The 16,194-nt window shown below is 47.6% G+C and overlaps 1 protein-coding gene across 1 annotated transcript; it reads right to left on the bottom strand.

Moving 5' to 3' along the window:
- Window positions 1-561: 561 nt before the first annotated feature.
- On the bottom strand, window positions 562-2,035 carry LOC123430610. Its single transcript, XM_045114461.1, has 3 exons — window positions 1,140-2,035; window positions 928-1,062; window positions 562-852 (listed from the first exon to the last, which is right to left on the bottom strand). Exons 1-3 carry the CDS (start codon window positions 1,912-1,914, stop codon window positions 833-835), a joined length of 930 nt encoding a protein of 309 aa, XP_044970396.1. The 5' UTR covers window positions 1,915-2,035; the 3' UTR covers window positions 562-832.
- Between the last annotated feature and the right edge of the window lie 14,159 nt (window positions 2,036-16,194).

Below are 16,194 nucleotides of genomic sequence, written 5' to 3'. Positions count from 1 at the left end.
TGTATTGGGGATAAATGGGGATTTGGAGGGATTGGATGAAGGTTGGAGTTTCACCCAATCCCTTGGAGGATTATTCCCACCAATCTATTCAAAAACACTACTACCAAACAAGGCCTTATTGTAAATGACAACATGCTTCAGGCATATATATGAATAAAGGGGGATACTTTTCTCAACAACAACAACAAAAAGGGCCAGGGTATTGCACGGATATAGCCATATAGGAGGCTCAACGTCTGTATGCACCGATCGATGCGACAGTAGAAACTCATGCGTTGCTGGATTTCGAGATACTTATACGATGCTAAATAACTGAACTGTCGATGCGTGTGAAGCGTGACACCCAGCGGTAAAATCTACGAGGCACTGGATATAATGGACAGGCGCGATCACGGGCTAGCATCGGCTGATCGGCCGCTCTAAGGTTCATATACGAGCAAAAGTTGGCAGCACAAATATGCCTCGCTGCGAGAACTAGCTAAAGAGAAGCACGTGCGATCGAGAACATTATGGCCAAGAGCTAACTAGGTAAGCAACTACAGAGAAGAGACCAACATCTGCTAAAGATCTGAAAAAGATCAGCATTAGTTCTTCATAAGACCACACGAAACGACCGGGTTCCACTTACAGTGTTAAGATTAATGGAAGATCATGGAACAAAGCAGTAGTAACTAGTAAGTACTTCACTATTTTAGTAATCTAAACGAGGGAGTACCAAGCATCCAAGTATAGAACAGATCAACTTAACAGTAATGCTCCTGCAGGAAGTTGGTTACACTCCAGGTCTCCAGCCAATGCCTTCTGTTTGGTTTTCTTCCTCCTCCTGGTCAGATCATGGCTTCCCTTCCGCCGCTGGAGATAAAGATAGTTGTGTTAAGACTGCGGATGTATATTTCCCAACAACGAGGCGGAAACGTAGGTATATACCTGGTGCTGCAGCAGCATTCTCGGCGAGCTTCCTCGTCACCATGCGGCAGGCATGAACTACCGGCACGACGATAGCCACGGCGAGGATGAAGCCAATGCACACAGTCAGGACGATGTGATCCTTCACCATCCTCCCTGCAGCGCAGCGCATCACAACTTTGACATAGAATCGCCATGAAATCTACCGGCCGGAGTTATGCGATAAAACTCACGAATCTTCTCTCCCACGGGCAGCGGCGGTGCCGATATCTGGAAGCGGAGGTAGCAGTTCGGGCCCAGAACCTCGGCCACACTTCCTTGCACGGCGCCGTCGGCGAACGTGAGGCCCCAGCTCTTGGCCATCAGCAGCGACGAATCCCGCAGGCACCGGGCGCACTCCGCCGGGGCGCGGTCCGTCGCGCACTGCGCCAGCACGCGCACCGTGTCGCCGTTGGTCGCCGTGGCAGTCGCGTCGGCGGCGGCCACCTGGCCGTTCGCGGAAAGCGGGACCAAGGACCGCGCCACGGCCACGAGCCTCTGCACGTCGACGGCGTCGATGCAAGGGACGGCGTCGCCGGAGAATGTCACGCCACTGATGTCGGTGTCGTCCGCGCCGGCGGAGGACGCGTTGGTGCCGGCGTAGCCCAGGAAGCAGCCGTCGGTCAGGAAGCCCGCGCGCCGGTTCGCGTCGTCGCACAGGTCGGCGATCTTCCTGGCGGTGTCGGACAGGCATCGCAGGCACGGGCCCGGCGCGGGGTCGCCGAAGCAGAGGCCGCGGGCGGACGAGCCGCCGGTCCGCATGGAGGCGAAGCCCGTCGGCGCGGCGGCCGAGGGGAGGGCGTCGAGCAGCGAGAGGAGATCGCGGCGGAACGCGCTGGTGCTGGTGCTGGCGTTGACAGCGGGCGTCGGCGGCGGGTAGCACCTGGTCACGATGATGTCGGAGGTGCCGGTGACCGCCGTCATGGCGACGAGGGAGAGGAAGAGGAGAAGCCGGCCGGAGAGCGCCATGGGAGTTGGCAACTCCAGGATGGCAGTGGTGGAGAGTGGAGACTAGGAGGAGGAGCCGAGGAGAGGGTAGCGGCGTTCCACTAGTTGTAAGAGCATCTCCAACATCCCCGTTTCGCTACGTGCCTAAAAAACCTGTTTGCCGCGCGTCGATTGTCTGATTTGGCGCGTCGCGCAGCGCTAAAGTGCAGCACGCGCGCGCCGCTCTAGCAGGGCGCAAAAATACAGCGCGCACGCACAACATTTTCAGTTGTAAAATGGGCAAAATAAAAAGATTGCATAAAATAAAAAAGATACAAAGTTATTTTACATAGATTGCAACTAGATAGATAGTTCGAAAATATAGATAGATAGTTCGGTGCAAGTAGATAGATAGTTCGAAAACATAAAACTTTTAATCCCATTCGCTCCAATCATCACCACCATCGTCATCGTCGTTGGTGTCGTCAGATGTTGACACCCAGATGTCTAACCAACGATCATCTTCTTCAGTGAAGAAGTACCTCCCGCCTGCTGCGACGATGTCGGCCTGCACACTCGCCAATGCCTTCCGCCGACGCCTGTCCAACCGCTCCTCGCGGCGCCGGCGCGAACCCTCCTCGCGGCGCCTTGCCCAATAATCCTGCTCGTAGGCGACGTCCTCCGGGTGGCGCCGGCGCCACTCCGTCATGACCCGCTCGTCCTCCTAGGCGACGAGCAGGCGGCGCTGCCGCGCAGTGTGCTTCGCACGGTCTTGTGTGGAGTTTAGACAAGGCGGGGGGGGGGGGGCGACGTCCAGCGCCTGCTGGAGCGTGTGGACGTCCTGGAAGTTCATCTGGCGGCGCAGCCTGCCTAGGCACCACGCGGCGGCGGCCTCGTGCGCCGTGTCGTACGTGCCGAGGTTGAGCCGGAGATCGCCGGAGCGTATCTAGGCATAGAACCCGCCGTTGGGGCGCTGGCGGACGCCGCGGTAGCCCGACGCAGAACGGCGGCATAGTGGCGCTGGAGCGGTAGAGGAAGAGAGATTGGTGGCGGCGCGCGAGGGAGCGGTGGAGAGCGCTGCGTTTTATAGGCGCGCGGGAAGCGGCGCGAAAAAGATGGCGCGCGAGCTGCCGCCTTTTCGCGCGCGCGCGCAAGCGGTTCCCGCGCGCGCGTTTTTCCCGCCGCCGCTGGAGCGCGCCAAACTGTCCCGCGCGCGCTAAAATATCCGTTTACCACGCGCGCGCCTTTTTGCGCGAGAGCATCTCCAACAACCGCGCTTCGCGCCGCGCGCAAAAAACTTGTTTGCCGCGCGCGCTTCGGCTGGTTTAGCGCGGCCGCCAGCGCTCGCTCCAACGGCCGCGCTATAATGTAGCGCGCGTCGCTCCAGCAGCGCGTAAAAATACAGCGCGAGCAGACGCACAAACCACATATACATTTCAAAAAAGAGGAGCAAAAATGATCAAACAAACAAAATAAATCAACAATAAATAGTCATTACAACTTAAACAAATAGTTTATCGTTCAGTACAACAAATAATGCAATAAACACAACCAATAGTTCATGAACAATACAATGTCGAATGCAGAAATCATGCTCTTTGTCGTCCATGCCATGCCCATCACTCTTCAATCAGATCCTTCTGAAGTTCATTGTGCGTTGCGGGACGCCGAATGGCATGATAGGAGGCAACAAAACGGGCTACATGTTTTTTACGCGCAGCGCGGCAGCGAGCGCTCGGGCGCTATTCCTCGGACGACGGAGGCGCGCGAGGGCCGGCGGGACTAGGAGGGGGTGGGGCGGAAGCGCGACGGCGCGGGCATAGGTCGGGGAAGCGCCTGAACGGTCGCCGGGGGGCGCGGGCGGCGGCCGCGGCGCGCGATTGCGTTTCGGCCAGCGCGCTGAACTGCATATGCCGCGCGCGCCGTTTTTGCGCGTCCGCTGGAGCCTCCCGCCGCGTTGCACGCGCGCTAAAACTGCCTAATTTGTGGCGCGGCGCTAGTTTAGCGCGGCTGTTGGAGATGCTCTAAGAGAACTCCTAGTATCCCTAGCTGTAATTGATGAAGTATTTTTTCTAAATTCGCGAATCATTTCTCAAACCAGCGAACTTTTTGAAAATCTATGTTTTTTATAGTAATATTGATGATGTTTTGAAAATCAATTAACCTTTTTAAAATTGATGAACTTTTCTTCAATTTTGCAAAAAGTTTCCCAAAAACAATTATGAACTTTTTTTAATCTCTGAAATGTTTTCCAAATTGATTTTGTTTTTTACAATCTGTTTCAGATCAATGAATTTTCTTAAAATCCGGTAATTTTTTTCAAATTTATTGTGAAATTGCTTGAATTCCGAATTATATATTTTTTAAAAAATTATCTAAAAGTCAATGGTCAATGAACTAAAAGTCAACTTGCCACGTAACTCCATCATCTTTATCAATGAGCGTTCTTTGAAAAAAATACTCGGTAGCAAATAACAAGAGAAAAACAACCTCGTGAGGGAGCACTATGTTTTTAAATGGAATTTTCTCGCCCTACCTTTACACCATTTGTTGTACATGTTTTATTTTTAGACATTCTTAAGATGACCTCATTTTCTGCACACGTTGGCATGCAATGATAGGCATCCATCCTTGATTTGAACGACTTCCGGGATTACAGAAATTGTTCGCTCGTTAAATAAAAGTATCAAAAATGTTCACATTAACAAGTTTTGTTCTCTAAATTCTGAAAAATATGTGTTTCCAGAAAATGTTCAGGATCTAAAAAAATGTATAAAAGGCACATCTTTTAAAAAAAAGTTTTAAAAAGTTTGTTAGACTTGTTCAAACTAATTTTGGATTTTCAGACATTATTTGCATTGTAAAAATTTCTTTGTGATATCGAAGAGAAAATGAAGAGAGCCAAAACCTACTTAGATTCTGTCTAGTAGTTCTTCACGGGCGCGTCCAAGTCATCAGGTCGACTGGTTAGCAATTATCCTCTGTAACCTAGAGGTTCAGAGTTCGAATCCATCAGATCGCTGTCTTACTATATTGCTACGGTCGGTACTGTAGTGGGTATTATACATGTAAATTGAGAATACCTTACGAAAAGACTATATTATCCTTTGTACGTATTGTGAGGGGGATTATATCGAAGCGTGACTCATATTAATATATATGGTGTGTATGTCTTGAAGGATAAGAAGCCCCAAATACTTTACCAAATTAAACACTATAGTACTACCAAATACACATACATACTACCAAATTATAGTCTAATTATAGTTGAAGAGAACTGGTACAGAGAGTATATGCCAGGCAGCTTGCGTCCGATGATGATGCTGCTGAATCGATCGATTTGCAAAGGGTGGAGCGCTGCGTGGTTGCAACGCATGTGCCTGCATTCCATTCCAAGCAAGGCGCTGAATCGATTTGCGAAGGGTGCAGAGCTGTGTGGTTGCAACGCATGTGCCTGCATTGCCATTCCAAGCAAGGCGACGACGACGACGACGCCGACCCCCTCGTCATCAAGCTGCACAGGCACAGCGCACTGCGTATACGTGAGCTCAGAACGGGCTATGGTGAGCTGAAAAAAGGCACTGCGAGCTAGCGCTGTGGTTTTTGCCTCATCCGTCTCCCACGAGCTTTCCGGGCAACTTCCTCCGCCGGTGATTTTGTTCATATCCATGTGCCAACCAGTGCAGTGGTACTCGTATCCATGTGCCAACCTGCCAACCGGTAACATTTGTTCAAGTGCAGCACCAACACTACTTGAATTGGAGATTCCTCTAGCGACTCGCTGCAGCAATTTTCTCCTTAACATGTGCAGTGAGAACGACACTTGAAACCCATTTTCCTTGCTGTTGGACGTGTTGATTACGTGAGAGCATATAGAGTCCGGCATCTCAAACGATTTTTTAAAAAAACTAATACGAAATTTGTAATAAATTTGAAAAGAATATATATCTGTTTTAAAAAAATGCCAAAGTAACACCCTGTCGGCCTGTGGGTGGCCGATGGGGGTCTGTCGGCGTGCAGATGGCCGAAGTGCCACATGTCGGCCTCTAGGTGGCCGATGGGGGCCTGTCGGCCTTCAGGAGGCCGGAGAGCCCCTGGATAGCCCCCTGCCGACCCCTTCTTCCTCCTCCTTCCTCCTCATTTCCTGGTTTATCTTCTCTCTCGTTTTTCCATCATTTTGCCACCCCCTCCGATCTCCTCCATCCTCCGTCCATTTTCCTATTAAATCCGCTAAATCAACACATCCTACCCATCTCCACCGCCCTACGGTCTCATTTTAAAGGTGGAGGTGTGGGTAAAGGTGGTGGTGATCGTTCGGTGTTCATCGTTTCTTCGCACGCTTCAAGGGTAAATTCAACAATCGTTCCCGTATGCTCCGATAGATTTGGATATATTTAGGTGACTCGGCTAAGTAGTTCAAATATTTTAGGTTGTCCGGTAGATTTAGATATATTTTAGGTCTGTCAATTAATTAGTTTAAATATATTTTAGGTTTTTCGGTAGATATATTTAAGTCTGTCCGGTAGATATATTTTAGGTTCTCCGATAGATATAGTTAAGTTGTTTAAATATTTTTAGGTTCTCAATGTAGATATATTTAAATCTGCTAGTTAACTTGTTTATTTCTATTTAGGTTCTCTGGTAGATTTAGTTCTGCCAATTAATCTTCCATGGTTTCTTGGAGCGAGGGATCAAGCTCTTCTTGGGATGACGATAGTGTAACTAGCCAGACACGTTAATTTCGGGGTTCCAGCATTTACGGGTAGGTTTACCGTTCTTCATTTCGGGATTTCATAACAATTTGGTGTCTTTTGTTTTTAGCTTCCTAGGACTATCCCATGCTTGAGTGGAGTGGCATTGCTCATGAACTATCTTCTCGATGTATGCATCTAGAGCCTTGACTCAGGCAAGTTGCATTTCAATCTACTGACACTGGACGATGTTTTCTTGCTTGTGCAAAGGAGAAGGTATGTTGCACTGTAATTAGTTAATCTTAGTTAGTTTTCTGCTCCACTCAATTTCATGTATGTTAATCACTGAAATTGTTTTAAATTTTAGGCAGAAGAAAAGTGCTGCTATCTGAAGTGGATAGACCGTGAGTGGTCAGTTGCTATGCAGTTTTGCATAGGTCAATTGTGAAGCATGCATGACAAAGAAAACGAGGACAGAATCAGAGATAATCTGAAGCTTGATGAAGAAAATTTTAAATTAGTTGGAGAAAAGAGGAGAATGGAGGAAGAGCTTCCTTTTTTCAAACTTGATTTTGCAAAAATAGTGGTTGACAAGAAGGAGGCTATTAGTCAGCTTGGGAGTCCTAGGTTGGCTATCCGTGATCTGAAAGAGGAGCTTGAGAAGAAGAAGTTGGCAGTCCATTCTTCCACCAATCTACATCAGGTACTCAGGGTGAAGGCAGAGAAGGAGAGGGACCAGCTTGTGCTAGAGAGAGACCAAATGAAGGAAGAGAAGAAGCTAGAGCACATCATTTCTGATATGATGAAACAGAACCATGGATATAAGGACAAGGTGAAGAAGTTGAAGGAGATCTGTGATGAATTTGAAGTATGTAATGGTTGAATTTGTATTGAACTATCCAGTACTAGAATTTGTATTGAATTATCCAGTAGAACTATCCAATAGTAGAACTATCCAGTACTAGTATTTGTATTGAATTATGCAGTAGAATTATCCAGTAGTATCAGTAATTATCCAGTAGTATCAGTAATTATGTTTTTTAACTAAGCTCATGCAGACAAAGTGCAGACATATTACAAATTTAAACATAGTGCAGACATATTACAAATTAAAACATAGTGCAAACATAGTCCGACATAGTACACATTAAAACATAGTGTAGACATATTACAAATTAAACCATAGGCCGACAAATTATGTAGCTTCTGAGTTATTTATTCATCCACCCCTTCGGCCTCGACTGCCACAACCACCTCTTGCTGCTGTTGTCACAGCCGTCGATGTGGAAGCACCGTCTTTGTTCAGGTCGGGGCAATATTTCATCCTATGTCCATAAGCCGTTGTAAGTGCATCTAGTGCCCCTTAGTGATTTTGGTGGTTTGAAGACTTATAGGTTAAGTATCTAATGTGTTTGTGAGTGTACACAGGATCTATAAGTCATTGAGGAGTTTGAGATATTTGAAGAATATTGACCCCTAAAAATGTATGTCTTCAGTTGAAGAAATTGGTCTGAAGCTGAAGAAATGAATCGCGAGGAATCTGCGATGAAATTGATATTCCTCATGAAGATACTGATATTGAGAAGTCCGGTGTGTCTTGAAGAAAATCACTATGAAGAATTTGAAGCATGAAGATTTACACTTTCTGTTTTATTTTCTTCGCATTTGAGTAATAGGAACACCGTACTGTTAAAGGGGGTCGAAGTTACACTTTGGAATGAATTTCCTCATGATGCTCAACCCAAGCCTAATCCTACCAAAAGCCTCAAGTGAGGAATACGAGTGACATGAGGACTCTCACAGTTGAGGGTTCCGACCGTTTCGATAGCCACGCCAAGTCATTGGTCTTATCCACTCCAACGGTCATATTATTTAAGGGCATTAGTGTCAAATCATGTCTGGATGCTCCCAGGCTATAAATAGCCACCCCCACAACCACTAGCTGGTTGGCTGCTCCGTTAGAAACTGACGCTTGTCATAAGAGCAACCCAATTCCTCAGAGCCTTCGAGAGTAATTCATAAGTGAGGAAATACACCATACACCGAAACCACAAACCAAACCTAGTGATTGAGCATCACTGAAGAAGTTGTTCCTGTGTGGGACTGAAGCCTTTTACCTTTGAGGACTATGCATCCTCCAGACGGTTAGGCGTCCTGGTCTAGAGCTTTCCAGCAGTCAATTGTGGATCGCCGGGTGACCAAGTTTGTGAGGGTTTGGAAGTCTGCCCTGAAGACTTACCACGAGTGTTGGGCGAGGACTGTGTGTCCTTAGCTCAAGGAGAATACGGTAGGGACTGTGTGTCCCGGGACTGTGTGTCCTTTGGTTTCAATACCAAGCCGCTCCAAACCAGATGTACGACTGTCACAGCAGTTGGAACTGGGTCATCAACGACTGTCTTCACTGAGAAACGGGTTCTAATTCCTCAACTCCTTACTTTCCCCGTATTATGTGTTGATGACTTTCACTACGACTGTTTGAAGAATTTGGTAAAGACTTTCTCTGAATTTCCTCAACCCCAAATTCTTCACGTCAGTTAATCCTCATCTGTATTCTGCGTGCCTGCTCACAGTGCAATCTGTTTTCACATTCTTCACTCTGAAAAACTGTTGTTGTGAAACTTTGCACTTCTGATCCTTTACTGTTTCCGCTATAAGTTAGTCATCAGTGAGGAATTTCCTCAAAAGGAATTTCCTCAGCGATGAAATTCTAAAAATCTCCTATTCACCCCCCCTCTAGTCGATATAACGCACTTTCAGCCGGGCAGAGCAAACATTGTCTGGTTGCTCCACTAGCTTCAGATTGGTCCATATCGTTTCGGATGCACTTTACCTTACGTCTGCCCCTGCTAGTTCGTCATAGTCCAGGATCCGGGATGTATACTCTCTCACCATCAATAACCTTGTTGAAATTGCCGACGACTCTAAACCCTGTGATCTCACCTATCCATGCATTGAGTACTGCCTCTTTTGAATAGTACAGAGACACGAAGGAGATACTGTCTAACTCAATCTGGCCACAGGCAGCCAACACATGTGAGCAAGGCAGGTGCAACAACGCCGGTTTGTTGCATGTACACTCGCAAGTTGGATAAAATTCCATTCCAATTTTAACCTCATGCGTCTTCACCTCATTTGCAGAACCAAAACCATCAGTAGGAAGCTAAACCTCATACCTCCTTTCCTGATTACCTATGAGCGTGACAGTGTGCTTTTTTGCTTTCTTCATCTTCTCATCCATGTACTCCATGACACAGCTACAATAAGGTGTGTTCTGATTAACTGCAATATACTTCTTTGCTAACTCGTGCCTTTCTCTGAAATATCTCAAAGTCCCCTGGTATACACCCTCCACAATAGCTGTCACTGGCAATGCCCTATTCCCTCTGAGTACAAAGTTATACACCTCTGCAAGATTGGTTGTCATGTGGCGAGCAAAGGCCAATTCACTAGAGGCTCTTTCTCTATCCATTCAGAAAAATTCTTTATTGCCCTGCCCTTCTTTCTCTTCATATTAGGAGGGTCAATTGCTGGCAAGTCACAAAGACCTAGTGGCTCCTCTAGCTCCGCGATGAGTGTTGTTAGTTTAACCTGGTCTTTTTCCATTTTCTTCCTATCAAGGACCTTCTTCTTAGTAAACTCATCTAGTTATGATCAAATAAATTCGTATTTGCGCTGTTGGTTCTGCTTGCATAACTTTTTGAACAAGTTCATCAACCGTCTGTTCTTGAACTGTGAGAAAAAATTTGCACCCAAATGGTGCATGCACCACCGACTTTGCAAGTCCTCCCAAGGTGTTGGCTTGTCAGCTGCTGGATTACTTAGTGTCTTCACGGCCTTTAATATACCAGGATGTCTGTCATGAATGACACACACGTTTGGTCGGTCCTTCACGATAGCAATTTTAACTTGCCGGAAGAACCATACCCAGCTCAGAAAATTCTCGCCCTCCACAAATGCCATGGCTAGTGGGATGATTTGGTTGTTCCCGTCCACACCAATAGCAGTAAGGATTTGCCCTTTGTACTGACCAATCAGGAATGTACCATCCACAAACATCACAGGAGGACAATGCCGGAAAGCTTCGATGCACAAACCGAAAGAGAAGAATACTCGTTTCAACACCTTGTAATCTGGTATAATCTCCAACCTCGTGTGTTGTATGTTAACATAAGTGCCGGGATTCCTCTCCTTCAGTATGTCAAGGAGACGGAAAACATTATCATATGAGTCGAAGAACGTCCCAAACCTTTCCTTCATAGCCTTCTGCGTAGCCCTCCAAGCCTTCCCATATGGAATGTCATAATTCCATCTGACCTTCACTGCTTTCTGGATATGTTTTGCCTCCATATCTTTCTTCTCAACTATCTCAGTATACATGAGTTGCGCTATGAGAGTTGAACTCAGGTTTGGATGACGAATCAACAGATTTTTCCTCACACAATTATGTGGGACCACATTGATGACAACCCAGTGGATATTATACTTCGGCACGTGCCCGTGCACCTTTGCAGGACAACCTGTTTCAACACAATTCACGGTATATTTTGTTGGAGTTGATATGTGTGTCCGGAAAACCCTCTTCGTAGACATAGCCCACCTTATCACCGCATGCTTCAATTTTTTCTTTGTGTCAAACATAGCCCCGATCTGGACTTGGTTCAGATTATATTGCCATGGAGTCTCATGGCCATCGTTGACAGTAATGCCATCGGGCATGTGCTTATCCCATCCAGAAAGAATCGGTACATCCACTTCATCCTCGGAATTTTCAGAATCCAGATCCTCCGCAAACCCATCCTCGTTCTGTTCCTCCATCACCCTCTGCATTTCATCGCCTTCCTCATCCCCATAAGCAACACCAGAGCGAGCTAATAGTATGGACTGAATACTCTGCCCAGTCTCATTGTGTGGCACATAATTTGACTCCTTCTCGGCTTGGCTAGCATCCACATCCGGTGGCTGTGACCCGGATACATGACTACCCTGTCCTGGTTCATAGCCCATGTTGACTTGTACGGAATTCTCCTCCTTCGCCGGTGGTTGCACTAGGACATATGGATGAATTCTTCGGTCTCTGGAACGACTTAGCAGGACAACCAATGCTGGCTCCTATCTATCGGCATCAACTCACACTTGACATTTTTACAGGATTTGGTCCAGAATGCATGAATACTGACAAAACAGACTTCAGGATCTAGCTCAAAACTAGTAGTCAACCAGTGCTTCAACTGCCTAATGTCCAGTCTGTCCGGGTCTGAAAGTGTCAGCATGCCTCTCTTAAACTTGCTGAGATCAACCCCCAAATCATTATACAGAACAATACCAAGGCAGTAATAAACAGTCAAATTTACATATTCAGACATTTTCACCTGTCAGACATTGCGAGTTTGTCATTATTTGCAACGAACAAATTTATACAAACATAAACCTACATACACTAAATAAACCAACACTAAAAAGAACCTACATTAAAAAATCGCTATACCTTCCACGCGTGTGTCCCCTTCTTCTTCCTCTCCACCTTCTTCTTCCTCTACACCACACCACCTCCTCACCTCACCATCCAAAACTACCGCATCACACAAAATGAGACCGTAGGCCGGTGAAGATGGATAGGATCTATTGATTCCGTGGATTGAATAGGAAAATGGGCAAAATGGGGGAGAAACGAGAGAGAAAAGAGAAACCAGAAAATGAGGAGGAAGGAGGAGGAAGAAGGGGGTCATCAGGGGCTATCGAGGGGCTCTTCAGCCTCCTAGAGGACGACAGGTCCCCATCGGCCACCCAGAGGCCGGCAGGTGGCACTTCGGCCACCTGAAGGCCGACAGGCACCCATTGGCCACCCAGATGCCGACACGTCCCCCATCGGCCACCCACAGGCCGACGGGGTGCTACTTTTGGCATTTTTTTTAAACGCATACATTCTTTTCAAATTTATTACAAATTTCGTATTACTTTTGAAAAAAAAAAACGTCTCAAACCCCCTATTACTTCCGGACGGATAGTCCGGTCAATGGCTGGTCAGAAAACTCCGACCCAAACGAACATCTCAAACCGACCTCAAATGTGTGGGTTGACATTTGTATCTAGCCTAAATATGGAATGGATATACAGGGATCCGGACACGTCCGTTAAGTCGGAGCCGACCCATACCGGCCCACCCAATACCATATATATTCCTTCCCAACCCTATCTCGACCAAACCACCCCACCCCTTCCCTCCACTCTACTCCCCTCCCCCAAAAAACTTTCGTCCGACGACCTCCAACCTTCTCCGGCATGAGGGGTAATGGATCCGAGCCCTATACCTTCATATCCATCGACTGTGAATTGATCACACACGACCAGAAAGAGAAGATGACCGTTTGGCTTGCGTTCCACCACTCCCGGAAGGAGGACGCTTGATAGCAGCGCTCGGACTCCTTTCATCGGGAATCCTTGCATCCGCCCAAATAGCGCATTGATCCGCCGCTAGGTGTGCCGGATATGATCAAAGAAGTCAATCATTAGTCTGTAATAATAGTCCTTAACAAGAAAAATAAGTATGCTTGTATGGACTACTAACCCGGATATGATCATATCAACAGTTTGTTCATAAAATATGTGAAAGTAGGATCCATCAACTGCAAAGAAAAAAAAACTAATCAAATCTCATAACAAGTCGAAAATAGCGACCATTAAAAGGTAAGATACTCAACATAACATCTTGTTGGTGTATTCTTAGAAGTTGGAACCAGAGAAATTAAAATCATAAGTCTGAACAATTCATATTTATGTTATTATGTGTGACCAAAAACATGCACATTGAAGTTCTTGGGAGCTAGATATAATGATGAACTCTGGATTTCGAAATTACATTATTTATGTGATAGCAAGTCAAGTAAATGACTGTTCATTACCACTTATTCTCTTAAGAAGCACATGGCAGGGGATGAAGGAGTTCTTAAGGATAATGGAAATGGCCTTAGTGAATTGTTGGATGGTCACACGCTCACACTAAAACATATAGCATCAAACAATGACTATACTTGGGCTCCCAATATCAAATAAAAGTTCACACAGTATAGTGTTGTCTTGAGGCGTGTAGGCATTACATTTTGTACATCAATAGGCAGTTTAAAATCAAAACTGGTGTAAATACCTAGCTGATTTTGGACACACTGTTGCCTATCGCTGAATAGTACCAATTGTTCTCCAAGCATTGCCAACAATATGTTTCGTAAAATATACTTTCTTGTTGGGTTCTTGCATCATGATTTTTTTGTGTCATCAAGAAATAACCGTATGGACACTTGGTATAGGTTCCTTAACAATCTTTGACCAACTATATTGTACTATATAAAGCACATCATAAGAGGTCGAAGCCCACCCGTCCCCCGCGTTGTCAACCTCTCGCGACACGGGGAAGCCCAGCTCGCCGCCGCCGCTAGCCCCTCCCTCTCCCTCTCCGTTGTGTCGCCGCCGCCGGAAGACCTGCAGGAGAATCCCATGCGAGGCCCGGGGAAGGTGGCGGCGGGGCATCCCGTTCGGTGGTGTGCGGCGTGGTGGCCGCAGACGCCTGGTGGCGCGTGGCGTGCCCAGATCCGGGGCGGAGTCCTTCGATGCGGCGGCGGGGGAGGTCCTCGGCGCAGACGGGCTCGACTGGGTGGGTGTGCGGCGGTGGTCATGTGGTGGTGCCCGTGTGGTGGCGGCTGGGGGCACGTGGGCTCGATCTGGGGCCTCGCGGGCCTGTGGCGGGCACGCCGCGGTGGTAGCTCGGCCGACGGCCTGATGCAGGGCGGCTCGTCCCTGCCGGCAATTTGGCATCCTCGAGACCCCTGTGCAGCGATTCTCCGACCCGGTGCCCGTGCGGCGCCGACTGATGCTTCAGATGTGGCGGGCTGCGATCTGGCAGTTCCGTCCAACGTTTTAGGGGTGGGGTGACGCCCCCACCCCCTGCTCGGGGTCCTTCTGCGGCAATGCAGCGACGGTGTCTTGTGTGATTTGGCCGGTTTCGGCCGGGTCCGTCCCGTTGGCGTTCTGTTTAGCGACGAGGTTTGATGGCGGCTCCTGCGTGGTCATGGCGTGATGGCTTGGTGGGAGGCGTGTGTGCTAGCAGAGGTGTTGTGCGTGGAGTTGTGGTGTTGGGAGGTGCTCCGAGCGAAAGCTTGTCGGGCAAGAGTTTGCCGGCCGATGGTGTCGGCGTCTGTGGATGTCGTCTCACCTCCTTGGAGGCACCGTTGAGGAGTTCTCTCCCTACACACCCTCTGATCCAGTTCTTCGGGTGAAAACCTTAGCCCCGGTTGGGTCGGTCGACGCGTCAACATCGTCGCTTCCTCCTTGGGGGCGTTGTCTTGAAGAGCTTTGGATCTCGTTTGCACTCTCCAGAGGCTAGACGCTCACGACATTGCGGTCGGCTGGGGCCCGTCCGGCAACGTGGATGATCTGCGCGGCTTCTTGTGTGACAACGATGTCCCCTTCAAGCGGAGCAGGATTTGCTGTTGTGTTCTGGTAGTCAGTCTCATCCGGCGTGTTCGAGGGGTCGACGTGCCTCTCTTGTCTTCTGAAGTCGGAGCTATTTGAGGAGGAACCTTGCGGCGACGATGACGTGAGACGAATGGTCGGTTCAGGCGCTGGCTCGACGCAGGTCCAACGCTTTTTATCCTACAATGCTCGCCGGTAGAGTCGAAGCTGTCTGGTCGTCGACGCGTGTGGTGGACTGTTTGGCATTGTCCGACGCAGGCCTCTACGCTTGTTTGTGGTGGAGGCTACATTGGTGGTCGTCGATGGTGAATTCGGAGTTGCCCTGGTGGAGGCGTGATGACGATGACGCTGGATTGCAACCTCGACGGAGCTCTTCCCCTTGGCGGCGTGTGTGCGTTCTTGTGTAGCTTGCCAGATCGCCCTGTGTGCCTTGTTTTTACGGGCGCATTATGAAGATTTTAGCCCGATTTTTTGATTATTAACTGGGCAACTCTCTTCGACGTTTTTTAATGGGATCGGCACCTAAGGGACCGCGTTTAAAAAGAAATTATGCTATATCACTAGCTATTTAGGAACCACGAAACCAATATGTATACAACCGTTGACACTATGCATGTGGAAGAAATAATACATACCCCTACCTAATAAGCTGCTAAGCATTGCGAACATAATTCGCTAGACTGAGTTGATTCAGAAGGTCGAATTTGAGGAAACAAGTGTGTTATGTCGAGTGCGCAGTGCAAAAATAAGCCAGGTATAGAAATCAACTTAACACGTTAAAACTTCTTGGTTAGAAAGGATGATAACATTCAATCAATTTAACCATTGAAATGCATTTTTTACTTGTTTAAAGGAGTATCCAAGGAAATACCCAATAACTAGGGGTACCATGAAAATGGTTATGGACCTACTCTTGGAAGCAACGTGTAAAGCTATTCCTAAATATTGTTTGTCAAATAGCTAAAGACCTACTGGTTGCCAATATTCCTGCTACGATGTGGCATCAGGTCAACAATTTAAACAGATACGCCATGATTAGGTCCTAATGTCCTAGAATTAATTACGGTGAACTATTACAACAATATTTCACCAAATTTCGTCTCTAGGAACACAATGTTTCACAAAATTATTCCTAGAAGTAGGTGAACACACCCGAGAAAAGAAGTTG

This window comes from Hordeum vulgare, chromosome 2H (genome assembly GCF_904849725.1).
Source record: "Hordeum vulgare subsp. vulgare chromosome 2H, MorexV3_pseudomolecules_assembly, whole genome shotgun sequence".
Lineage (NCBI taxonomy): Eukaryota > Viridiplantae > Streptophyta > Magnoliopsida > Poales > Poaceae > Hordeum > Hordeum vulgare.
Note: the sequence above shows the minus strand (reverse complement) of the source record. Positions and strands in the feature narration are given on the sequence as shown.